The following is a 27,876-nucleotide window of genomic DNA, read 5'->3' as shown; positions in this document are numbered from 1 at the left end:
GTGACTGTAAAGAGGGAGAGGTACCAAAGACTTAGTGATCTATTCTGAAAGTATAACCCACGAGGCATCATGATGGATTGAAATTTAGGGATAACAGGGATTGGTGAAAGGATGATTTGCAGGTTTTGCTCTGAGCAACTGAGCGAATAGATGATGGCACCATTTACTGGTCTAGGGGAAACTGGAAGAGGCTATCGCTATGAAGATATTTGTTCAAATGATAATTTTCATGAAGAAGATAATGATATAGATATTGCATAAAAACTGCAGATACAGTTTATACTCAAATACAGTTCACATTAAAATTACATATGAAACAACCTTTAATTTTGAGGCAACAAGTTGATGGAATATTTTACTACAAATACTTATAATACTTCATTTTATCCATGTTTAAAGCTGTTTAAATTACCAACCTCAAGTAATTTAAAAGACTGATTTATTATTACAAAGATTCCTGATCCATGCCTTTAATGTCAGTGCAGACATGGTCAGTTCAAGGGAAAAAAAGAAACACCCTGAACTCATCCATGTGTTTAGAAGACAAATTAAATCATCTTTTAAATAGCCCCAGGATGGTCTCAGTCATTAAAGAGCAGAAGGCTAATAAAACAACTGTTCCTACTACATCGTTTGCTAAGTTTTATAAGTAGATGTCCTCCCTTATATATTTTATTGTCAATATATGTTATCTTTATTGAGAAGTAGTTCTTCCATAGCTCCCAAAAAGGTTAAGAACCCAAGGTGTATCACAGGCCAATTTCTCTCGTTCATGTTGACTTAAAATAGTTTAAAGAGCTTTTTCTCATGTTGGAGGTGATTCACTGCACTAGGTTTAGCTTTGAAAAACACCCTGCTCAAACCTATGAGTGTCTATGTGTGTGTACATGCATGTGCACACATGTGGATTTACGACTTTTGCCAACGTGAGCTGATGCATCAGTCCTAAAGAACAGCTTTAAACATGCGAGAAAAAATCCAGTATTAGAAATCACACATATTCAAGAGAAAACAATATCTACCAAATCTTATTCAAAATGGTAAAGGACTTTATTATTTAATAAATCAATGGACTTTGAAAGAAATAAGGAAATAGAACAGCAGGTTAGGTTCCTCCTCTAAAATCACCTTCACTATTTACAGAGTGATGTATTTAAGTCCAGTGAATAAAATTAAGGAAGCCGAGCAAGGACAACTGTAAAGATCCAGTGGATTTTACTTTAATACTCCACCTGAAAGATTATAACGCATCCACATTTTCATTGGACATAAACATTTATTAGAAGGGGATGCTGTTTCCAAACATGTTTCATATTTTTAAAAATATTCTACTACATGTTACTTAATTTGTGTGGATGAGGTCACATTCTGTCATGTATAATAGTTACCCATGTACTTGCTTGTTGGCTCATACTGAATTGTCAGTTCCTTGGAAGATTCTATACCTTTTTTTTTTTTTATGCATCTGGGGTATATAGAACTCTTCCTTACATAAAGTTGTTAATCAATAAGTGATGAATTAAAATGAATTTCTACTTGATAAAATAATGACCCTGAGGCAAATAAATTTTAAAAGGGTTTTTAGTGTCTGAGACAAACTACAAGGTCAGAAATAGAAGGAGAAGCTCCAAAATCTCTAGTTTATTAGTGGTGCGGGTATATCCACTCACTGGAGAAAAAAAAAATCCAAGTCTATCTTGCTACCTGCCCAACACTGAGCATTACAAAATCATTCTTTTTTATTTTTAGGTTAATCTATATGCATTCAACACAGTAAAAGACACATATTAGGTAAAATAATATTGCTCTGTAATAATGCTGGAATTGGCTTATATAAGTAGCAAGTGTTTAAGTTCTGACAGTAAATTCTAATTTCAAAAGTTTCCATTTCTTCTGTAAGATTACAGTTCTCAGAATTATTATGGTTATTCGGTGCCTCCTGATCAATTTCAGAAAAGATTACTTTAAACAAATGAAAGCATTCCTTCAAGCGCTGGCTACCTTTGACTGCCATTTGACTCACCAGTACATATTAAGATTAAGGTGAAGAAGAATGGAGGAGTTATCAGTTTTTCCTTTTGCAATATTTTTTTTCCTTAAAATATATGTTTCCACTTACTACGAATACACAGATAATATCATTTAATAGAAAACTTATGTCATATATTACTGAAATCTCACTGCAACTAATATTTTTTTTTGTTTTTTTGTTTTGAGATCAATATGTAAAGGAGACCGTTTAATTTTACTGGAGGATGTACACACAAATCCTTTCTAAATGGAAAGACACAACATATTGTTATGTACAAAGATTTTATATCAACCTTTCCAGATAAATATACATTTTAATGAAACTTCAACCAGCTTTCCGATGGGAACTTTGTTTATTGTGTTGGTTGACTGTTTTGTTTGAAACTCATTTTCCTTCATTACCCAACCTGAAGTGTCCGTCTCACACTGGTCACTGTACATCCTACCTCCATGTTTTATTTTGCTAGAACACTGTCTCTTCCCTCAGCTTTACAGAATTATAATTGACATAAAGCACTGTGTAAGTCTAAGATGTACAACACAGTGATTTTATATGTGTATATATTACAAAATGATTGCCACGGTAAGTTTAGTTAACACATCCATTACTTCACATAGTTTCAATATTTTCTTTTTTTCCGTAGTGAGAAATTTTAAAAATCTACTCTCTTGGCAACTTTCAAATACGCAATGCAATATTGTTAACTATAGGCACCATGATTTACACTACATCCCCAGAACTTATTCATCTTATAACTGGAAGTTTGTACCCTTTGACTACTTTCACCTATTTCCCCACCTCCAACCCTATGCCCCACCTCTGGCAACCACTTCTGTTGCCTGTTCTCTGCTTCTATGAGCTTAAGTATTTTTTACATTCCACAAAGAGAGATCATACAGTATCTGTCCTTCTCTGTCTGACTTACTTCACTTAGCATAATGCCCTCAAGTTCCATCCATGTTGTTGCAAATGGCAAAATTTTCTTCTTTTTTATGACTAACATTCCAGTGTATACATATACCACATTTTCTTTAACCATTCATCCATCAAGGGACACTTAGGTTGTTTCCATATCTTGGCTATTGTAAATAATGCTGCAATGAACATAGGGGTACAGAAATCTCTTTAGTTTCCTTCAGATATATACCCAGATATAGAATTGCTGGATCAGGCAGTAGTTGTTTTCAATTTTTTGAGAAACCTCCATACTCTTTTCCATAGCGGCTGTACCAATTTACATTCCCACCAGCAGTGCCCAAGGGTTCCCGTTTCTCCACATTCTCACAAGCACTTGTTATCTCATCCTTTCAATAACAGCCATTCTAACAGGTGAGGTGATATCTTATTTTTTTAATTTTATCTTATTTATTTTTTATACAGCAGCTTATTAGTTATCTATTTTATACATATTAGTGTATTATAAGTCCATCTCAATCTCCCAATTCATCCCACCACCACCACACACACCACCCCCTGCTGCTTTCCCCCTTGCTGTGCATATGTTTGTTCTCTACATCTGTGTCTCTATTTCTGCCTTGCAAACTGATCCATCTGTACCATTTTTCTAGGTTCCACATACATGGGTTAATATACGACATTTGTTTTTCTCTTTCTGACTTACTTCACTCTGTATGACAGTCTCTAGGTCCACCCACATCTCTACAAATGACCCAATTTTGTTCCTTTTATGGTTGAATAATATTCTATTGCATATATGTACCACATCTTCTTTATCCATTCGTCTGTCGATGGGCATTTAGGTTGCTTCCATGACCTGGCTATTGTAAACAGTGCTGCAATGAACACTGGGGTGCATGTCTCTTTTTGAATTATGGTTTTATCTGGGTATATGCCCAGTAGTGGGACTGCTGGATCTTACGGTAATTCTATTTTTAGATTTTTAAGGAACCTCCATACTGTTCTCCAACGTGGCTGTAACTATTTACATTCCCACCAACAGTACAAGAGGGTTCCCTTTTCTCAACACCCTCTCCAGCATTTGTTGTTTGTAGATTTTCTGATGATGCCCCTTCTAACCAGTGTGAGGTGATACCTCATTGTAGTTTTGATTTGCATTCCTCTAATAATTAGTGATGTTGAGCAGCTTTTCATTGCAACTAATATTTCAAACCATCAGATTTACTTGTTTAATGAAAATGTAAAGCTTAATTTATCTCCTACTTCCTTAATACTCTATATTTTATACTTTTTTTTCTTATTTTTCACATGCAGTTCTTTTATGTTTTGGTGGAGGAAAAATAGGAGATACAACAGTGCAGAGAAAATTACATATAAATTATTTAATTTTTATCCAGGAGCTTACATCTTATTCATTTTTATATTTGTTATATTTTGAACTGGGTGAGATTTGTCCTTATTTTTAGCCTTTTCAAACCTGGTTCCTGCACCAAGGTTCTCCAAATACCCAAGTACTCAATGATTCTTATTGTTCTAGGCTATTCTTTCCCCACTTCCTGCCAATATATGCTCAGACTCCCTTCGGTTAACAACAACTACACCAATATCATGGTCTACTATTATGTTTTAGGTGATATGAGGTACATTTATCAAGGGCTTCACCACGTACTCTTGCCTATTGAATAGTATTAATTTTAAATAAAACAGTTCCCAAGAGATCTCAAAAGAGCCACTCCTCTTCCTCAGGCATATATGTATATTCATTTCACTTTAAATGCTTTAACCTATAGCACCTCTACCAATAGAACATTAATGAAACGATTTTTAAAACACTTTTGCAAGGTGTTCACTTGTCCAGCTGATTCTATACAGACCCAAGTTCTCAACTGGCTCCAATAATAAATCCACACAAAGAACTGCGCCATACAGAGAAATTTAGATATTCAAGCCTAGGTAAAATGTACATTTTTACTTAGTCCTTCTTAAGATTCTCTCTCCCTGTCTCTGTCTCCCCCTTTTTTTGCCAATCCATATTTTAGAGAGTAGATAAGAGATGTTTACATCACAAGCTGATGAGGAAATATCTGAGAGAGACGTTTTGGCATACCTTAAGCGATGCTTTTGCCATCTAGAGTTAACAAGAGAGAGAGTAGAAGGGAATATATTCATAATTGGTTAGTGTTTCGCTTTGATAACTTTAGTGTGCCTTGGATACGACCCCAAACTTGCAAGATGTGTAAACATCCTTCCACTTTGATTAATTATTTAAGTATTCTCTAAGGAAGATATCATAGTATAGAGACAGAATCCAGTATCTCTCTTGGTCTGGACTCCTGTTTGTATGACTTTTACATTTATTTCCAGCACATTTGGAATCAACTGATTGATGTCCCTCCATTTAAAAAGAAAGTCAATTAGCTCTGTAACAAAGAGAGCAACTTCTTTTTTTTTTTGGCAGTACGCGGGCCTCTCACTGCTGTGGCCTCTCCCGTTGCGGAGCACAGGCTCCGGACACGCAGGCTCCGCGGCATGTGGGATCTTCCCCGGACCAGGGCACGAACCCGTGTCCCCTGCATCGGCAGGCGAACTCTCAACCGCTGCGCCACCAGGGAAGCCCCGAGAGCAACTTCTTAATCAATGCAAAGAAAAAAATCAAGGAGGAGGACAGAAATATTCTGCATTACAATTATTTTCTGTAGTAGTTACAAGCAGGGAATCTCAACTCCAATTCACTAAGCTGAGTGATATAGGCAAGTTACTTACACTTTTCAGTTGTAAATGGCCATAATAGTGTCTACTTCCTGGGGTTGTCATGAGAATAAAATAAAATTATATTTATAAAATGTTAACTACTGTGCCCAGCACTTACAAATGTTCGGACAGTATTACACCAGAGCACATCAACATTCCTGTACAAATGCTACTCCGGGTTTCAGAAAACAAGAGTTTTTCTGAGATTCTTGGGAACCAGTTCAACCACCACAAATCGTTAAATAAAAAGTTACGGCTGCAGAAGAAAAACTATATTTTCGCAAGTGTGCTCATCAGCATCTTGCAAATACTGTGACAATTACAGGAAAATCGTATTATAATTATGAACTAGTCTTCAGGAGACTTGTTGAACATCTTCAGTGTAACTGAGTCTGTGTGCACGTGTACGTGTGCGTGTGTGCGTATGTGTGTGTGTAACGTCGCCACTGATGAATTCAACCTATAGTTCAAGTTTGCTGTGAAGTGTTAGATTATATTCTGGAGCTCAAGGATATCAAGGACTACCACCCAGAAACGCAGCTGTGAACCATCAAAATCCCTCAGATCTGGAAACTGGAATGGGTGGGACGGTCACAGGAAAAACAGTAAGATTTTAAATGGGTAATTATTTAATTTGGGGAGAGTTGCCTTTATTCTGGAGGAAGGCAAAATAATTAGGAAGATCAGCTCTCTCTAATTAAGATAATTTACAGGAATAGAAAGGGAAGCAACGTTTAATTTCCGCAATATTCCAGGCACCTGACATATGTTTTAGCTACTATTTCTGAATGCGTATTACAGGCTAAATACTTAACAGGCATTATTTAACTTAATCCTTGCAGTAACTGTATGAGGTAGATATTATTGATTCAACTTTGCACATGAGCAAAACTGAGGCTCAGAAAGTTTCCCAGCGCCATATAACTAATTAATGGCAAAAACTGGATTTCAACCCAAGGCTAGTTGGCTCTATGAATAAAAGGTTAAATCAGGCCTAAGCTTGCCTAGAAGAATGACCAGAGAATTTTGTTTTCCTAGAACTATGGAGTTGAGATAACTGGGAAAGTTGTACCTCTTTTGTTTGCTAACTAGAACTGCTCTTAGGCTAGTGGAGGAGGGGCTGTGAATCGATAAGCAGGCCTTTATCTTCTGTTACTAGAATGGTATTAAATATTGGTGGGAAATCGTGGCTAGAACTTCTTTGTGTCAAGTGGCCCACACTGACCCTGGCTCTTTCCCCATGTGGATAGGGGGCAAATGTGTGTATTTTGGGTGTTTCTGGGCCACCCAATGACATAAAGATTCCATGCCAGCATCTCTCATGCTTTGTATCCTTCTACACAGCTAAGTAAATGTAGTATTAGATTACATTCTACTGCATCTGTGAGTATAATTGCCAATTTGATCCCCTTGCAGCTACAGTGATATTGCAGGCTCCAATGATTGTTATATCCTGTCACTAAAAGTCATATATCCAGCTGAAACACAGACTGTTTAGCAAAATAATCCTAGATAAACAGCTTGTGATTAAAGCCAACCTATTTCTGGCATTAATATCAGAGATCATGAAGTTAACTAAAGCAGTTTGCTTCTTTTAAATGGATTTATAGGATCACAAACTTGTACTGTGAAAAAATTATTTTACTGCCATTTTAATTTTTTTTCCTTACTTTTATTATCCCTTTGTTATTATTAAAAATTCCTCTGGAATAAGAGGCTTTATCAGCTATGCCAATGAAAGATATTTTTACTGGCTGAAAAACGGATCATCAAACCCCTGATGACAGGGCACAGCGATACTAGTTAGGATCAAAGTGAGAGAGGAAGAGAAAAAAGGAAAAATAAATAAAAGGACAAAGAGCCAGGGACCACCTCTGCACACAGGTTGTCCTGGACAACGCTTTGGTGGAATCACTGTGTGCGTGAGAGCGTCATTCTATCACGTCCGTGAAGTAATAAACAGAAGAAGGGATGGAGAGAGAGAGAGCTGTGCGGACAGCAGATAAGGCAAGTCCCTTAATCCTAAAAGAGAATGTTTTTGGTAGCCAGTCTTATGTGACAGCTAGTCTATTTCTATTTTATCTGGTGGATAAACCATTTCTCATTAACGGTAGGACTGTTAGCAATAAGCAATGCTCCAGTAATTGAAGATTTGAACAGCAGGCTTAGTCACCTCTTGAGGAAGAAAATGCTAGACGTCTTAAAAAAAAACATGGGACAACAGATTCTGGGTTTTAACCTCTAAAAAGACATACCTAAGGAAACAAATGTTCTATTGCAGCTACTTTTACCTTCGCTGTATAATAGTCTCACCTGACGAGCTTTTAGAAATTGCTGGTGTCAGGGCCCCATCTCAGACCAATAAAATCAGAATATCTGCTCCAACCCCAATGTTTTCATAAATCTCCCCAGGTGATTTTACTGGGCAGTGCAGTTGGAAAGAACATGGACTCTGAGGAGAGGTAAAGCTGAATTCGATTCCTGCTCATCTTTCTATTGGCTGTGTGATCTTGGTTTTAGTAAAGCTCTCTAAGCCTCAGGTTTTCCATCTATAAAATAGGATAAACTGCCCTAGAATTATTGTATAAAAGAAATGTGAGGTTCCTAAAACATGGTTGTCCTACTTAAATTTTAGTTACATTTTACCAAAAAGAGCTTTGCATATTTGAATTTACATCACTGGTGATAAATTAGAAAAATATTTTTAGGGGAAAACTGTGTTTTGATTTGAGGTAAAAGTTTACTCAGCAGTATTTTTTAAAATCTCACAAGAACCATACTGCAGAACAATTGATTATTTCTAAAAAGTAAAAACAGTAAATTTCAACCATCTTATTAAATTTTAATAATACATAACATCCCCAAGCACTTAATAGCTGTTACAGTTTCCTCATTTCTCAAGTAGATAGCATATGACCCACTAACCCCACAAGTTTGCCATAAGCCAATAAATCTAAGAGTGTACTTTATTATTTTTAAGTATAATCACAAGACTACTATAAAGTCTCTGGTCCCTTTCATAAGAATTAAATCCCATTTTTATGAGAATTAAATTATCCTGTATTAAGAAATGGCATCAACCAAGACTCTAGTTCATTACTATTTTATCCAAATACTACTGTAAATTAATATATTTTCACCTTATATTTCATATTCTAGCTGTTAAATGGCCCATGCATTTTTATAGAGAGAAATTATTTAATTGGAAAACATATGTACCAACCTGATACCTTTTTTCCCAGCACTCAGTTTTAAGGTTTTCAAATATCCATTTGCAAGTTCTGTGATATATCCTATTTTTTTAATCAAACACAATTAATTCCATTTTGAAGACTGTGAAATGAACAAAAATGTCCCAGCTATAAGCAACATATGCTTTACTTTCAAATACCATCATTGACTTTATTAAAACCTCAAAGAAATTTCCAAACTATGCCATTTTATTTTCATTTTCCATAATTGTTTAAATATTCAAAATGTTTTTTTTATAAAAAGGTCAATTTATTATACCTTTTGTTTGGTGGGATATCAGTGCCCTTTAAAACCCTACTATTCAAGTACAAATGATTATGTTTACAAAGTATTTACAGTTTCAGTCTTCTTCCTTTATATTTTAAAACACAATAACTATCTGGTTACAATAGTGAACAAAAAATCCTGAAGGTGGCAAAAGGGAAAGCCTCTGCCTTAGGAGGCTCACTGCAGCCTCCTGCTTCCCCTGGATCCTCCAAACACTGCCCAGCCTCCACTGGAACAAATGTCTCTGAATTAAAGAAAAACTGGGTGACTGCTTTCCATGGTGGCCAATTCTAGATTGACAGTGTTTTGGCTGCTGTCTTTATATTTTATGTTCTGAAGATTTCTCTCATTCATTACCATTGCATTACATGGGAACCCTGTTCTACAAGGTAATGTGGAATTCTGCCAACAGTAACAATCTGAGGAAGCCTGGAAAACAACGTCCTAAACTTACACTTAAATTGGGAAGGTTTAGTTTAACCTTTAAAACAGAAGGCCAAGAAAACAATACACTGGAACTTTTACCTAAATGACACTATTGAAGACTATGAGGTCACTGGTGACATCAAGATGTTACTAAATAGAGTGATACCAGTAAAACTATTTTCTGTCCCATATTTTGCAATAGGGAATCGCTGAAGAAAACACACTTCTTTCACTTACACAGTAAGACAGGGCAGGGGTTCCACACCGCAAATATTCAGACCCCAGTTCTGTTGTCTTAGAAAGCTTTTGAGAGATTTTTCTAAATTATCTTCTAGTGTTCTAGATTAATAGAGGACGTTTATTCAGGTAGCTATGTCTAGGATATTCTAAACACTCAACATTTCACCATCATCTACAAAGAGACCTTCAACACTCCATGAAGGATAAGAACAAAACCAATAGGCAGCACAAATTAAAATAGGCTGAAAAGGAGAATTCCCTTTTAGTTCTGCACATTTGAGGATTAAAAAAAAAAAAAAAAAAAAAAAAAAGTAGGAACTCTCCTCAGTACCCAGACACGAAGCACAGAAAGCCTCCTGCATGCCGTACTCTCTCATTACAGCATGTGCTGAACCACAATGAACAAGTGAGAAGGCAAATTACAGTGTTCTGTTTTGGCAAAATGCTCTTAGTAAGTCTACACCCTCCCATGATAAACAAGAAACACAAATATCAACTACAAAACACTTTAATTACTCATAGTTGCTAATATCTCATGTATTACTTAAGATATGAGTTTTATTAAAATCATAACAGAGGAGCAACACATATTTTTTCTAATATATTTCCTTAACAGTCTAATGGACTCCTAGTGATGATACCTGGGGACACCATCCACAAGATATGTATTATATGTCATTCAGCACTGGAACATGGTGGATGTATTTCCCAACTGTTTAAACAATTTATAGATGGCCTGTCATTCAATATTATTTCTCCTGACTGCATAGGCCTAGGATATTATACTTCCCCAACTTAAATAAAAAACAGTTGTAAAAACCATCCCGGTAAAGTAATTAAAAAGAGATTCCCAGTTACCTAGGCAAGGATTACACTCAAATGCTTCTGAATATATTTGGTATAGAACCTCATCCACTATGCAAATCTTAAATCACATGATTAGACTATATTTCATTATTTAAATTCCACAATCAGGACTTCCCCAGTGGCGCAGTAGTTAAGAATCCGCCTGCCGATGCAGGGGACACAGGTTCAACCCCTGGTCCGGGAAGATCCCACATGCCGCAGAGCAACTAAGCCCGTGTGCCACAACTACTGAGCCTGTGCCCTAGAGCCCGCAAGCCACAACTACTGAGCCCACGTGCTGCAACTACCGAAGCCTTCATGCTCCATGGCCTTCAAGCTGCAACTACTGTGCCCCCGTACTGCAACTACTGAAGCCCACACGCCTACAGCCCATGCTCTGCAACAAGAGAAGCCACAGCAATGAGAAAACCATACACCGCGACGAAGAGTAGCCCCTGCTCGCTGCAACTAGAGAAAGCCCGCACACAGCAACGAAGACTCAATGCAGGCAAAAAAATCAAAAATAAAATACATTCCACAATCAAGTGAGAAACTATATTACTTAACTGTAACAATGAATAATACTCCTCTTATTTTAACAAATAAACTCCTAACAGAAATAAAAAATATAAATTGGCTGACTGTTTTCTATAAGAGCAAAATTGGATAAATTATAAAAGAACATAAAGATGATGAGAAAATACCAAATTATGGTATAAAGGGTAAATTCAGGCCATGTACTACACACGCAGATATCATTTTTAATGTTTGGAGGTCTCTTTATTGTCTAAACGGGTGAATTTGGGACAGTTACATTCAATTATTTCTGTCATCCAAACAACCAAAATGGATCAGCAGAACAAAAATCACTTCAATTCATTAGTGATTGGCTCAAACTGTCCTGAAAAATATTCATTTTCTATGTTATCTGAACTAAGAATAAGGTAGAAAATAGGATATCAAAAAGAGATGTGAAAGTCATTCTCTCTTTCTCTTCCCCCTCCTTCTCTCTCTCTCTGTCTCATGTGCCTTTGTTACCTTTTCAGGCTACTGGAAACTATATATTAATGTATTAACTTTTTAAATTTGTTTCAATAAGCAATCTGAAAATTCTCCACCAGGAAACAGGAGATCACAACAGTAATATCTTAATGTTAGTATAATCATCTCTATCACAATATTGATATAGTATCTTTTTTTTTTTTTTTTTTGCAGTACATGGGCCTCTCACTGTTGTGGCCTCTCCCGTTGCGGAGCGCAGGCTCCGGACGCGCAGGCTCAGCGGCCATGGCTCACGGGCCCAGCCGCTCCGCGGCATGTGGGATCTTCCCGGGCCAGGGCTCGAACCCGTGTCCCCTGCATCGGCAGGTGGACTCTCAACCACTGCGCCACCAGGGAAGCCCGATATAGTATCTTTATCCTCATTTTTATGCTAATATTTGTATACTATTATTGGTAACCTTTTTACCCACATAGAAAGTTTTCATTTATTTATTTTGCTATGTATTACAAAGTACTGCCTCACTGCCCCTTAAAGATTTTTCTCCTATAGTAGCAATGATAAATCTGAGGATGCCTCAAAGTCATCGGCTAAAGTCATCTTTAACTCAAATGCATTCAAGTATGTTAAAGTGGCAGTGGACAGTCAAAGCTAGTTGTGCAATGTGTCTGCCCATAGAAAAAAAGGTGTGTAAAAAGAGGAAGGTTCAAGATAAAAACCTAAAAATAGTCAAGGATATTCTAATAAGTACCCTTACTCTAATGATATGCAGACTAGAAATATGTTAATCACATTTCTCTGGACTTCTACACTGGCCATCAGTTTTTCTAAAGCCTCATTATGTATCATTGCTAGTCTCTGTTCTAAGCAATGCTAATAGAAGTATATATTTAAAGTATTTAACACAGTATTTCCCAAATTCCTTTGCTAAAAGGTTGTGTTGAATATACATTAAGCAAATGAGATGGCAACACTAAATCTACTAATGTAGTCCATTCCTTTGCTAATACAATAATGGCATCTCTAATTTGCTCATTTCAACTGCAATCCACTGATGTTCAAAATTAAAGAAATATTTTCATTATTACATTTAACACTATTAAATGATATAATTTGGTTTTAATGATCAAATTTTAATATCTTTTAAAAGAAATGCTGGAAAAAGTGGTCTCCTGCTGACATAATAGGAACATTATTCTGCTATTATCATATCTGTATAAGCAGTTGATGATACTTTCTATTTTCTGTAGTAGAGTAAGTAGACTAAGAACTGTTCTTCCAAGAAACTCAGGATTTAGTTTTAGATAATTACAATGTGTATTATCTCTAAGACACTCTGTCAGAGATAATGATATACATCAACAAAACAGTACAAAGGAACATATATTTTGTTACTTTGTCATCAAAAAGGCAATGGCCATTTTAATATATGTACTATTAAAATACTTTTTTAATATATGGAAAATAGAATACTCTGCACTGCAGAGAGTTTGGCTCTAAAGAGTGTGAGATATTTACAATAATAACTTCTAGTTGAAATGTTATACACATGAGGAACACCAGTATATTCCAACCTCATTAAATTCTCTGAAAACAAAGATATTCCACAATGGGTTCTAGAAAAAAAAACAATCTAAATGATATGAAATGAGTGTGCCTGTCCATAAAAAGTTCGAGTTATTTATTTTAACAACACCCTTCTGAGTTGGTATGGTTTTACTCTTTCCATTTTAACTTAGTGTAAACTACTTATTACCATTTCTTTTTGTTAATGGTATCAAAATGCGATGAACAGAACAAAGCTGTTAGAAACAAAAACGCCACTTGCTCAAACGATATCAAACCCAAAAAGAGGCCTTAAGGACTTTCTCCTCTTTTATAGTAAAAGCAATATATTTTCTCTTGAATACTTTTTTAAAGACTAATCAGCTGCATGCATGCAAAGTGAAGTCAGAGACCATTTATTCACGAGTAAAACTTTCCAAAAGGTAGAGCTAATTCGTGGAAAAGTAGACTCTAAAAGCAACTGAAGGACTCCCCTGGTGGCGCAGTGGTTAAGAATCTGCCTGCCAATGCAAGGGACACAGGTTCGAGCCCCGGTCCGGGAAGGTCCCAGATGCCGCGGAGCAACTAGGCCCGTGCGCCACAACTACTGAGCCTGCACTCTAGAGCCGATGAGCCACAACTACTGAGCCCGGGTGCTGCAACTACTGAAGCCAATGCGCCTAGAGCCCATGCTCCGCAACAAAGAGAAGCCACCACAATGAGAAGCCAGTGCACCGCAACGAAGACCCAAGGCAGCCATAAATTAATTAATTAATTTAAAAAAATAAAATAAAAACAACTGAAGAGTGATGCAGGGATTAGCCAGGCAGAAAATAGAATCTGTGTCACCATCCTCATGCTGTTAAAATGAAGTGGATTAAAACCAAACTAATTGGCTTGTGAATGTCATTTTGAGGTTACAAATATTTCTTGAAAGCCCTAGTGTTCATCAAATTTGACTCTCATCATTCATTTTTCATTCTAAAGTTACCCTGGTAAGCCACAGATGATGTGCACATCATCTTGCCCATCACAAATGGAAATGACTTACTACAGTCAAAAGTCATCTAGAACCGGCACAAATTTTTATCTCCAATTTTTTTATTACTTTTAGAACATCTACACTTTGTTATTCACAAGGAAAAGCTGATAAAGCATTCTCTTAATGCATAAAGTATTGTGAGGATTTGCAAACAAACCAACTTGTTTGAAACTCAGGGAAGCAAACAATGCACGTGAAACCCACAATGCACTACTGTGCATGTCTTACAGGGAAATCAGGAGAGAGAGTGAATTGAATGATTCACAATAGGATATGTTTTGAAGGAGATAAACCTTTTATATCTATAAGCATAAAGATGCATAAATTATTAAATTTTACCCTACTAGTACTTGTTTTTGCATATGTTAACATTTAAACACACCAGAAACAGCTCCTGAAATTGCTTATGCTAATGCCTATTGCTACTCATTTTAAAAGGCAATTCCACTTAAAATCAAACCTCAGGCCTCAAAACACCAATTAAGGCCAAACAAAGCATACCAAAGTCGATATATGCAAGATATGAAAAGCTCCAAATTATATTTCAATGACTTTTTAATTTATAAATCAACCCAATCAATAAAGCATATGTTTAAAATTCTAAAAACATTTTTGGGCAGGTATTTTTTAAGCCAAATATAACTTCAATGCCCCCAATAATAAAAATCTCCCCAAATATAAAGCTAAATGTTTCATTAGCCTCCTAAGGGGCATATTAGATATGAAACAAAAACTGCTTTGGGGAATAGCTGACATCGTCATGTATAAGCTAAAGAACCAATAATTGGTTAAATAAAAATATGAACTTCTGAAAGGTAATTACTATACAGGACATGCAAGAAGTCCGTTGAGTCTCACCTGTTAGATACACTGAATAGCCTGTTCTAAGTCTTAGATTCTAAGAGATGCTATTCTGTGTTTTGCGACTAACTAATCAGTAAATAAAAATCCTTATGATTTGGTTAATTTTTTTCTTTCAATTATCACTGATATCGTGTCTTGAAAAATACTGAGCAATAATTTTTAAATGCATATTTGAGTATTTCCCTAACACACTGGCAGGAACTGATAGACACTTAAAAATATAATTTAAGATTTATTCTGAATCCTTATCTTATTGAAAGCCAAAAAACCTTTAATAAACCAGTTTAGGAGACAGAATGCTCTTGGAAGGGAGTCCATAAATAGCAAAAGTTTTCAGATCGAAGAGTTTACTGGCAAAATGAAACCATAAGTGGTAGTTTGATCTCTATTAATCAGCTTGTATTTCATACTGTACCTGGTTGACTTTGAATTATCAAGTTTGAGATATTACAATGGTGTGCCTATATGACATGCATTTCAACATACACTTTCCATTTAGGAGAACATATGGAATTGGTTGTATCAGGCTATTTTATGCTATAAAATATATTATTTATTTAACTGCCCTTTTCTGATTATAGGCTTATCAATCTACTTTCTGACTGTGATGTGGATGCCTATCTAGGTTCCCTTACTTCATTGATTCAAAGGAGGACTTAGAGATCAAAAGCCATTTTATCACTTAGCAAGGAAAAGATCTATTTTAAACTTACTCTTACTATTTTACGAAAGGATAAGGCACACACAAGAATATCCCAAACAGAAACTGACTACCATATGTGGATTTAACGAAAAACAAAAAACCTATTAACAGGCTTATCTTTCAGATTCATACACTATAGCTTTCACCCTCAGGGGCTGGAGTCATATTTTCATTATGTCTGCCCTCTCTACCTCACTAGAGTATGAAAAAACACATATATCAATCGGTACTAAGAGTCAATAGTGAGGTAACCCTCCCCCAATCCTTCAAAACAAGGAAATATGATTGATACAACTGCTCCCAGCTAAACTGGGGCAGGAAGGACACTGACCATCTACTGAAGCAATAATAAGAGGTTACAGGAGTCATGCATTATCTAAAGGAGAAGAAACATTTCTAATGAACTTAATCTGATTCCAACTTCACAAACATTTGTATTGCTATAGTTTTCCCTTCCCAAGTCCATGTGCTTATCAAGAGCAATATAGAGGTCAATTAGATATGAGTATTCTGGTTCTTGTGATTGTTAAATATCTCATTTAAAATAAATGAGCTTCCATTTTGATTGTTATATCATTTTTTTTTCATCTGGTTTAAAGTTAACTCCCCCACCACTACCACCACCATATGGATCTTCTATCAATAAGATGAGGTAATCAGGTTTTTGGGTCTATAACACTAGATTAGATTCTGGTTGATGATAAATTCACCAGTAAAAGGCTATCCTCTGAGTTATTTCAGAACTTTTCCAGATGGGACCTATGACCACCACTCAAGGATCTCCTTATTTGGGATACTCAAGGATCTCCTTATTTGGGATTGATTCAATATTCCAAAGAAAAAAGAATTATATAACCCTACCCAAATATCAGCTTGTACTATATTGCACATATCAATCCCACTGACACTGCCTCTCCAACTTCTGGGTTTAGAGTGTGGTAAAGCCTCAAGAAAGTTGAGAATATAGTCTGCAATTCCAAAGAAGTTGGCAAATTTAAAAAGTGCCTCATGGGCTAGAAGAAAAGCAGAGGTCAGGAATTATTTTCCCTCTAATCCATGTGTTTGTAAGATATGACTATGCAGCACCAGAGATAAGGATGAAATTTAATTAAGTGTAATATTATAAAAATATAAATACAGTACTGCCTGTGAACTAAAGAAGCAGAAAACAAATAACCATTCAATGGAGGACTTCCCCCAGAGTGACAAATTACAACAAAATCAGCGCCAGGAATAGATTTCCTGATTTAAACAGTAAACCATGTTGCCTTTTATGAAGTGTATGAATGAAATTGGCAAGAGTAGCTAATTATTTATAGCTGATTAGTCTATCAAATCTCTTGGTAGAATAAGCAAAACATGAACTTTTTATAATTATTTGGAGTCAATATACTCTAAATGCAGTATACTTCATCTGTGAGGCATATACATTCTAAAGGCTTGAATTTTTTTTTCTAAAGTTTTACATTTTAGTTTTAGATATTGGTATTCTGAGAACTAAAATCATGTATGACAGTTCATAATGTATTTCAGGAAAACAGAACATTTTAAATATACTTGGAATACAGAAAAACACAATGCAGAATTTCTATTTTGTGCTTACTTTGTGGAAATGTTAAGCCTGAGATGATCAACATTAAACTATGCTAAAAACAGTGGTAGTTTAGAAATGCACCAACCTTCAGGATCCAGTAGTTTCTCTATGCCTAAATGATATTTGGCAATGTTGAATGCATGTTCCAGTCGTTGTGTGGCTGACTGCTGGCAAACCACACTATTCCAATCAAACAGGTCTGGCCTGAAACACACACAAATATAAAGACAAATATAAATCAACTTAAAATGTTTCATGAGATTCACTTCAATTCTTTTGTAGTTCCCAGACCAGGGATCGAACACATGCACCCTGCCGTGGAAGCACAGAGTCTTAAACACTGGACCACCAGGGAAGTCCCCAGTTCTGATATTTGACTGACAACCCATGCCCACATTCCTTAAGAGTTGAGTGTTACTCTTTGGTACTCCTCAATAACATTTTTCATTTAGACAAGTCACAATTTTAACAGAAAATCCTGAAGAAAACAAAGGAGAAATTATTCTATGTTATCCAAGCAACAAAAATATGTTCATCTCATCCAGTCTCATAGATTTGAATACCAGCCATTTGCTGGTATCTTCTAATTCTATAAGCCTAGCCCAGACCTCTTCCCTGAACTTCAGACTCTAGATCCATCTGCTTACTCAGTAGCTCTACTTAGAGTCATCACAAGACTCAAGCATCCAACACTGACCTTCTGATACTCATCCGCATTGTACCACCACAACTCACCTACCTCTCTTATAGTTCTCCCTTTCTCAATAATCAATGACAAGGTCAAACTTGTAGGTACTCAGCAGAGAAACCTTGGTGTCAACTTTGATGACTCTTTTACTCTCATACAACACTTAGTTGGAAATATATCCAGAATTTGACCACTTCACACTATCCTCGCTGCTAGCACCATAATCCAAACCACCATCTTAGCCTGCATACAACAGTGCATTAGTTTTCTAACTGCTCCCCTATTCCCACCCTTGCCCTTGTTAATCTATTCTCAGCAGAGCTGTCAGAGTGATCTGGTAAAATGTTTCATCATAACCTTCTCAAATCCTTGCTATCGAGGGAGTAAAATTCACTGACGTAACTGCGACCTACAAGGCCCTACATGGTCTGGCTCCCCATTAACTCTCTGATTTTATTTCTTGTCTCCCTCCTCGTATTCCTCAAACAGGCTAGATAGTTTCCCACATCTGCACCTGCTCTTCCCTATGCCTGGAATTCTCCTCCCCCAGACACAGATATGGCTCACTCCTCCACTTCCTTTGGGTCTTTACTCAAAAGTCACATTGATGAGTCCTTCCCTGCCCTTCCCCCATCTAAAACTGCCTGCCCCCAAATCAAACTTACACAGAACCATTTCCTATCCCTCTTAATTGCTTTATATTTTTTCTCATTAGCATTTAACTACTATTTAACATATTATACATTTAATTAATCTTATCTATTTACCTATCTCCCGCACTTGAATGTAGACTATAGAATTATTTTTGCCAGGTTTGTTCACTTCTAGAAACCCAACCTGACACACAGGAGGGGCTCAATAAATATTTATTGACTACACCAGAGAATGGATGAGAACATACTATATGAATATAATTTTACTTAATAACGGAGAAAACACAAAGTTGTGTAAGAGGCTGTTCTTATCCTATGAGGATTTTAAATCTAACGAGGAAAAAAAAATCCATACATCACAAGTTACATACATTTTAAGTGCGACAAATACAGATAATAATAATATATGGTTTTCTAAAATCTGAAGAGGTCAAGAAAGTTTTTTTTGAGGCTTAAGGGACTCTTAAATGGTGGTTTGGGTTAGATTAAAGAAAAGTGCTTGAGAATAGAATTCTAAATTGCGTGGATATTAGAGAATCAGAGTTCTTAGGGAAGGAAAGAGCAGAATGTGCCCAGTCAGTCAGGACCTCACAAGTCTGGCTCCACTGGGAGATTTCTAGTATCAAGTGGTGGGAGATATGGTTAGGAGGAGGATTGGGATGAGTCTATAAAAGGCCTTGGCTGTTAAGGAATTACAATTTTACCCAGCAACATTGGAAACCATTAGTTAAGTGCTTCTTCATCTTTCCTGGATCACAGATACCTTTGAGAATCCGATGAGCACTATGAAACTTCTACCCAGACAAAATTCCTATCCATAGCTTTAAACAGAATTACATAGAATTTTAGGACATTTGGGTCTGCCACTGGACTCCTGCTTAAGAACTCATGCTCTGCAAGAGAAGATGTTTCAAGGATGGGGTTAGCTGCTATTTTCTGAAACCAGAATTCAAAATAAAGGTGCAACTTTAATTCTCCTTTGACTCTCATTTCCTTTTCTCTACTTGCTCCTACCCTGTTTAATTCACCAGACTTTTGTGCACTTCTTAGTAAATCTAATCTCCCCTATATACTTCAAGTTACCCAAAGCAGCTAAAAACCCTTTAGAACCTAAAATATGTATAAATTGGGAGCTGTCTCTAGTAGTGGAAAGACTCTTAAGAAACAAAAACTAAATCCTAGACTATTTGGGGGAAGTTTTAATTTCACTATGCAACCTCTGCCCCATCTTCATTTCTCCATCTCTCATTAAGGGGAGTGGAAAAGAATATAGGTGGGAGAGTGTGGGAAACCAGTTTCTCACCTACAGCAAAGTAAACAAGGTTAAATCAGTATGATAAAAAAATAGGATTACTTCCACATTTAAGCCCTTTTCCCTTCATCCCCTTCGCCTTCTCCTTAGCCACTAACTAGTTACCTGGGTGACGAGTTATCTAAGTCATGTAATCTACTTGAGCTTCAGTGTTTTCATTTTAAAAAGAAGGAATTGTACTGAATGGCCTTCGAGGTCTCTTCTAGCATTTAAAATCAATCTAATAAAATGTTTTAAATCATTAAAATTCACCATTAATTAACATTTTAAATAACCATGATTTTCAAATGCATAAAGAATTGTAAAACTAACCAACTGAAGAGGAAAGCCACATACCTTCCCATGCTAGCCTAGAACATAAGTCATAAATAAGAATGTGCCACCAAGGATCCCCACACTTTTGAGGAAACCGACATACTGAATGAGATAACAGAGCCTAGTAGGTAAGCAGAGTCCCCTACGAATCCATATCCTGGCTCTACAGCATATTAGCTATGAAAAGATTTCAGTCAAAAATGTAACCAGAGGATATAAAATGGAGAATTTCCCACACGTGCCCTCAGAAGAACAGAACTTAAGAATTCAGAGGCTGATTTTCTATGAACGCCTGTTTTACAGAAGATCAAGCCTTATCTCCCAATCAATGAATATCCACCAAGAATCTCTCCCCATCCTCAAGTCAATGAACTTACTGCTTGCACTCTGGCTGTACTGCCCCCTCTCTGTGCTCCTTGCCCATATGCACAGCCTGCCCCAAACCCCCAAAAGACTCGCCTGTAAATTGTTACAGCATGTGTTTCCCAAATTGCAATTCCTCTTTTGTTCCTGAATAAACTGAATTTCTGATCATTTGACCTTGCCTCCGTTTATCTCTGTTTAGGTTGACATAACCAAATGATCTTTGGGAAACTGAGGCACAGAGAGGTTATATGATTTGCCTATTTGTGAAATAGGGACAATGATAGTATGTAAGTCATGAGAAACAGATGGGTTATTTTACTTAGAACAGGGCCTACAAAATAATAATTGCTTAAAAACACTAACTTCTATTACTTTAAGGTTAATTATATTTATAAAATAACAGTAATACGTTTTCAATGTACAGATTCGAGCCAAGAACCTATACTTACAGCAGAGATATAAATGTTACAAACATTGTTGATGCAAGAATAACAATATAATGACAGAAGTGGAGAGGAGAGAAGAGGAGGAAGTATGTACGAGGGTGATAATTTCCTCAACCCTCATTTCAGGTGGTCAACAGATCTTGTCTAAACTTGATGAAAATAAGTATACCACTGTCATTTAAAGTCACACAGGCAACAATTATAAGAATAAAATGATTATAATATAGTGATGAAATCAGGAAACAGATGGGCATAAGATGTAAATTTGTGGGCTTCATATTAAGGAATAAATCCATCTACTGTCAGAAATGAATTAATCAAGAAATAGATATATATAATTATGAAAACCGTCAGAAAGAATAAAAGGAGTTGCTGACAGTAACTACTTCTAGGAAGTGGAGAGTGATGGGATAGGGCTGAGGTCAGGAAGACACATTTTGTTTTTGTCCTTTGCCTCCCTCTCTAATGTTTGACTTTTTCTTTTAAAAACCACGTGCTATGTTACTTCTATGGTAATAAATTAAAATAAGAAATCAGGAAAAAAATTTAACTGCAACTTTATACTTACTGCAACTTATTTGCATATTTTGAGCATACTTCTAATCAATTATCATTTGGTTTTCCCATGAAAGTAGAATCTGGCTTCCTTTTAACTGCACTGTAGTGAACTCTGTGTTTTAATTTAATACTTTTAATTTCTTACATATTAAGATAAAATTTAGCCTTAAAGAAATATAAAGTCACTAAAAGCCTGATCTTTGGCAAGGCTCTTTGTCAATTCCTATGTTCGTTATCAAGTTCATGCCTTTGTTCTACATAGTCTTTCAATTATTGAAATCAGGACACCTCATGACATTCCTAAGTGTTCCAATGACAATCACCCTGGAACAAACAGTTCAACCATTCTCTTTTTCTTTAGATAAACAATATGTTCATCTGTCAGAGACAAAAAGAAGAGGGAGATGATTCATGAAAGAGCATTATCAACTGTGAGAAACCTCTTGAAAAGTAACCATGTTATGTGTAAGAAGGTAGTTACTGATGATTCATTCAGTATGACAGAAGAATATATAAATGTAGATATTTGGAGAGACAAAGAGTAGGTCAGGGACAGATGTGACAGGGCAACCTGGATATGTTTATTGTATTACTTACAAATACATTCAGAAATCATGAAATGGAATATTAACAAATGTAGTCTGTGAACACGCTTGCAGGACTGAAGTCTTCCACTTGAAAAGAAAATGCTAACGAGCCAACAAGGACCGCATAACCCGATCCTCGATATTTCTGTTCATCTGCAAATGTGTACATGAACAGCAAGATCAATATGTTCCGGCCCTTACTGTGAAGCATGTGGCTGCATAAATGAACACTGACTTATAATGCAGAATGAGCGTCTCTATCCCCTCTCATCTGGCTGTACTGAGGCTGTGGAATATTTTTCTTCCTGTCACACTTAGGAAAAACAACATATTAACATCGCTTAACATGCCGACTGAGTGTGAGCCTGCCTCCTTTCCAAAGTCAGGTTGCTGAGTCATTCACCTGGAAACTCAGTCTAGATGGGGTTAATTAAACCCAGCTGGAGCAAGACACCTGACAAAGATGCTTATTTAGAGAGCATTTGCTCCCGGACGGGTAAACCAGGAAGAAAATTTATATTCTGGATGTTTCTAGAAGCAAGATTGGCATAGGAAAATGGTAGACTAGACTCGTCGAGAAAAGAAAGATCAAAGTGAGAAAAGATAAGCTGCATTGAAAATCAGGGCAGATGCAGTCCAGTGGCATTTCAAGCACAGTTAATAAGGCAATGTATCTGACCCTGGGGATTGGGCTGGGTAAAAGAGATGGGTAATAGGAAAACCAAAGCACATGTCTGTTAGAGTAAATGTATTATACATACAATATATATGAATGTATTCATTATATATAATGTATGTATTTATCATGTTGTTTTGCTTTTTCTTGAACTGTTACTAATTCACTTACTAAGCTTCTTTATACAAGAAAAAGCAAACAACTATTTTATCTTAGAAAATATAATAGTGTGAATATAGTTAAGGACATTTGGTTCACTATGTCACACTGAGTTCCTTTTACGAAGGTCAACAGAACAACTCTCATGCTTTATAGCAATTGCTTTGCTGTTCCAGAGCAATTGTTTCTTTTGATATTCTGAGTACTGAGTCATAGAATTAATTGTGGTCTGCTCTTTACCTTGGTTGCTAAGATGCCCAGAGCCTCTTTTACCCCTGAAATATAAGTATATATACATATATATACACACATACAGGGCCTTATGGTATTTGCTATCTAAGTATCTGACAAGAGAAATGTTTCTTTTTCACATTATTAATCTGATGATGGTAACTAATTATACTACAGCCACTCACATAAGATCTACAACCATTTTTAACGCTACAGCTGAAGCTCATTACTAACACATTATTTGTATAGAAAGACCAACTCCATTCTTAGCAAAGTTAGAATATAACCTTGATTTTCTGGCAGTCTCAATTTCAAAGATGTCGATACCCCCTCTCCACCATAACCACATTCATGCTCTGATAGTTTTAACATTTCAACAACTAAGTGTAATATCACATAAAAATAGGATATTCTTATTCAGTACCTTCCAATGGATGGTTAGATCAATATGGTCAGCATAAATAACATGTTGCATAGTGGGAAATGATCAGGAACCATGCTGGAGAAAAAGATATCAGACTCTAAATCAATACTTTTAAAAATCATTCAATGTTTCGATAATCTTACCTATGACTGTGGATGAGAGCGTTCAAAGCCAGACCATCAGACCAGCTGGTGGTGAAGTTAATGACATTAACCTGTGGATAATTACGAGTTGATTGTCGGACCCAGCTCAGGAGTATCTTTTCACTGTTGGTTTGTTGCAATCCAGCCATGATATTTTTCATTACATTTTTGACCTACGTGTGGAAAGATATTTTCATAAGGAAATGCATGAACAAGAAGCACACAAACTTAAACCTGAATGTTCTAATCTTCAGTTAATAAATACTGACTCAGTGGTGATGACGGATTTGCACTGATCAGGCAACCCTCCCATTATGAATGGGATTCATTTGCGAAATGCTTGGCCAGTTATGAGCACCGAGATTCACTCACTCCTAGATGACAGGGCAAAGGTCAGTTTTCTCCCTGCCTCAAGAAAGAAGAGGCAGCTAGTGCTCCTTGAACAAAAGAATCTTGGAAGGATCATTCTGGACAAAGTGCCTGTCATGAACAGGGGCACCAAATGCAGACAAAAACGACTGGGGCCTGGCAGGTTGGCCCTGTGGTGGTTTCCGTCTTAGCTGTTACTCTGCCCACAGCATGAAATCTTCTCTTGAGGGGGGGCCGGTGGGGAGGGGGAGGTAACAAGGCTCTACGCACGTTGTCCCCTTGTACTTGTTTTTGGCAGAGAAGTTAAAGGGCTTCAGGTCCGTGAGCCATACCTGGGGAGAAGGGGTGGAACATTCAAGACGCCCTCACGTGCAGAGCGGCTTGATAGTTCTAAGGCAAGGGGTGCCGTCCTGTGTGCTGGGCTCAGGAACGTCACCTCAGGGCCGTGACGAGGCCCGCTCCGTCAGCAAGTCCCACTGCTACTCTGAGAAGTCACAGCCTCCCTCCCAACACACGGCCCCCTGGCCACCTCCGGAGTCACAGTCGGAATTCCCTACTTCCATTTTGTGGGCTGCGGTCACCTCTGCAGAGTCCCCTTGTTTGAGAAATTCGGCCACGTTGTGAAAGGTCAGGTAGAAGTCAAGTGCAAACAGCATGGCGGCAAAGAAAACGCCTGGGCTTTGGTTCCGAAGCCCCATCCCATCAAGCGACAGCTGTGGAGATGGCGAAGGAGACTAAGGCCGCTGTGACGCCGCGTAGGAAGTCCATTCAGGGCCTACACAAGCCCTGCCACTTGTTCAGCAGGGTGGCAGCGGCAAGGAGAAAGCCAAGGGCCAGCAGGGACCCCAGCAGGGGCGCAGTGAGGAAGACGAAGGCCGAACGAGAGACGCGACTCCGCCAGCAGCTGGCGGCTTCAGGTCGAGCTGAAGAGGGCGCGCAGCCAGGAGCGCCGCGGCGCAGGACTGGGAGGGGCCGCTGGGTCCTGGGGGGTGGGGTCTGGGGGCCACGTCGTAGCGTTGGTTGGGCCCCACCCACCCTCCCACCCCCGGCTCCCGGAAGGGAAGCGGAAAGCAAGACTGTGCAAAAGGGGAAAAAGGCCAGGTTCGGTCTTATTTTCATGAATTGATTTCTGGCCATTTGATTCTGTCCTAGGCTGTGTGCAGGTGCAAATGCCACTCGGCAGGTTGTTGTATTTCCAACTGTCACGCTTCTAATTCAGCTGCTGCAGAAATCCATTTTCTGGGTTTCGAGAATGCAGTTGACACCTCATTATAGAACAGACGGTCTACATTTTCTATTAAAGGAATCATTACTAGGCTCCTTCTTTAATGTCAGTCCCCTTATCACATACTTAAAGTAAGTATATAAGTAAATGTGAGTGGTTTTGACCACCAAGGGCTTCCCTTTTGGGCAGTATAAGGTCCATATACTACCAACATTTGATCAGATGATGAATATTTATTGTGTATTCCAAATATGACATTTTATTTTCTTCTTCATCCATGCAGAAGTTAACAAATGCCTTCGGGCAAAATACATATTTTAACATCTCCAATGTTAGTAATCCTTTTATGAAAGATTCAATGCAAATTTTAGGATAGACTATTAAATATAACTTTAAAATACTTGAAAAGGATTTGAGATGATGTTTTGTAAACGTGGGATTGATGTGAAGATGTGAAATCTTTGCATACATTTGTCACCATCCCTTGATAGCTAAATCTATTATTTAGGGGTGCATTATCCAGTTTTCTTAATTCCTTCCTGACCTGCTTATTTAGCCACTTACTTACTGAATAAATAGGTCAAATAGTTATGTAAGATATATAATTTTTCTCATCATAGTCTAAAGTTATAAAATATACAGCCTCCATGTACAGAGACTGCAGGATGTGTCCTGTGTGTCCTGTGCTGAACCAGGGTTGGAATCGGCAGACACTGGCTCAGTGGTGTTGATGGATTTGCACTGATCAGGCAACCCTCCAATGATGAATGGGATTCATTTGTGAAATGCTTGGCCAGACTGCCCTCTATGCACATAATGTTAAAGAACAACATGGTATTCGATCCAAAGCTCCTTTAGCATCATTATGTCACTAATTCAGCTTATCAGCCTCAGCCTCATTGCTGTTGCTTCTACCTGGGTGCAAATGTTGCTGAGAAAAAAATAATAATAAAGGGCAATGTGAGATAACAGTTCTTCTTTTCCTACAGAAAAGAGAGTTACCAAGAAATCTTTATTAAGGATCCACCTTCAGTCAAACACTGAGCGGCTCCTATGGGGAGTCTTTAAGCAGAAAAATTCCCCACCCTCAGGGCTCACAGAAAGAATCAATGTAAATAAATATGTGTGTGTGTGAATACAGCTATACATCTATTTTTTAAAGGAAAAAAATGGAATGTCTTTGAGCACTGATTTCAAAAAATGACTAGGAGTTAACGGGGCAAAGAAGGTGTGATGGACCTGCAGATGCACTACCTTTAAGGATTCTCCTTTAAGGAAGGGCTTGTTTCTCCAGCTGTCCTGACGCAGACATCACCCATGAGTCCCCTCAGGAACTACTTGAGTGGCACAAGCATGTCACCTATGGTGACATCCCTCCTAGGGCAGCACACCTTATTAACTAATGAAGGGAAATTGTATACAGACTCAACCATTTCAGCCCCACTCGTGATAACTCTAAAGGCTCATTCTAGCTCCCAGTTCTCCATGGAGTTCAAGAAGGCTTTTGCGTGTGCATCCATGAACAACCTGCCTGCCAAACTCAGAGTCTGCTTCCCAGAATCCATCCTGTAACTAAAAGGAGTTACAGCAGAGGGGTAGGACTGAAGAGAGGGAGGAATGGTCTTCTACAAGGGATGGATGGTAGTGTGTGAAAGACCTTCAGAAGATCGAGACCTGTTTTGCCCAGAAGGCACTAGGTAGGCAGGAGGTTACAGTAAGGGCTTTCAGCAGTGCAAAATCCATCTTTCTCTTATCTGTTGTGCACATAGTAAATAACATAAACATTCCAGTGTAAAGGAGCCCTGGAATTGAGTATTTCTTTTGAGGTAGCCAGCAAAGGTGGGGGTCTGACCTTGAGAGCACACCACTGTTAGTGATACCAAGCAGGACCCTGTGGGACTCCTGGGCACAAAAGCCTTTCTGTGTCCCCCATTTCTTGATTACAGGAAATAGGCTTTCTTCAGCCTCCAGGACCTTCCCTGAGTTCCAACGAGCAGATTTAAACAGTTGCTAATTAGGGAAGGGAGGGGATGCAGAGACAAGGGAGGAGCAGTCAAGAGAAACAGTAGTGCAGCCTTGGGACAAGGTCCAGGTTCCCCCTCAAGGGATACACATAACAATATCTTTGAGCTGTTTTGCAGATACTGAAACCTCCACCAGGTGGGAGAAGTTAACAGTGTGCTGCCCAAAAGCACCTACACTCCAGACAGGTTGGAACCAGGAGTTTGATGATGCCAACTCCCA

General features: G+C 37.6%; 1 protein-coding gene across 1 annotated transcript in view; it reads right to left on the bottom strand.

Annotated features, from left to right (window-relative positions):
- Positions 1-27,876, bottom strand: part of LOC141277572 (dystrophin-like) — a 334,453-nt gene that overhangs the window by 280,689 nt on the left and 25,888 nt on the right. The window contains exons 4-5 of the mRNA XM_073798896.1: positions 24,039-24,211; positions 17,566-17,684 (exon numbers count right to left, since the gene is read on the bottom strand). Coding sequence (XP_073654997.1) covers positions 17,566-17,684; positions 24,039-24,211 — 292 coding nt within the window. The remainder of the gene's footprint in view (positions 1-17,565; positions 17,685-24,038; positions 24,212-27,876) is intronic.

This window comes from Tursiops truncatus, chromosome X (genome assembly GCF_011762595.2).
Source record: "Tursiops truncatus isolate mTurTru1 chromosome X, mTurTru1.mat.Y, whole genome shotgun sequence".
NCBI classification, from domain to species: Eukaryota; Metazoa; Chordata; class Mammalia; order Artiodactyla; family Delphinidae; genus Tursiops; species Tursiops truncatus.
The sequence above is the reverse complement of the archived record's forward strand: the minus strand, read 5'-3'. Positions and strand labels throughout refer to the sequence as shown.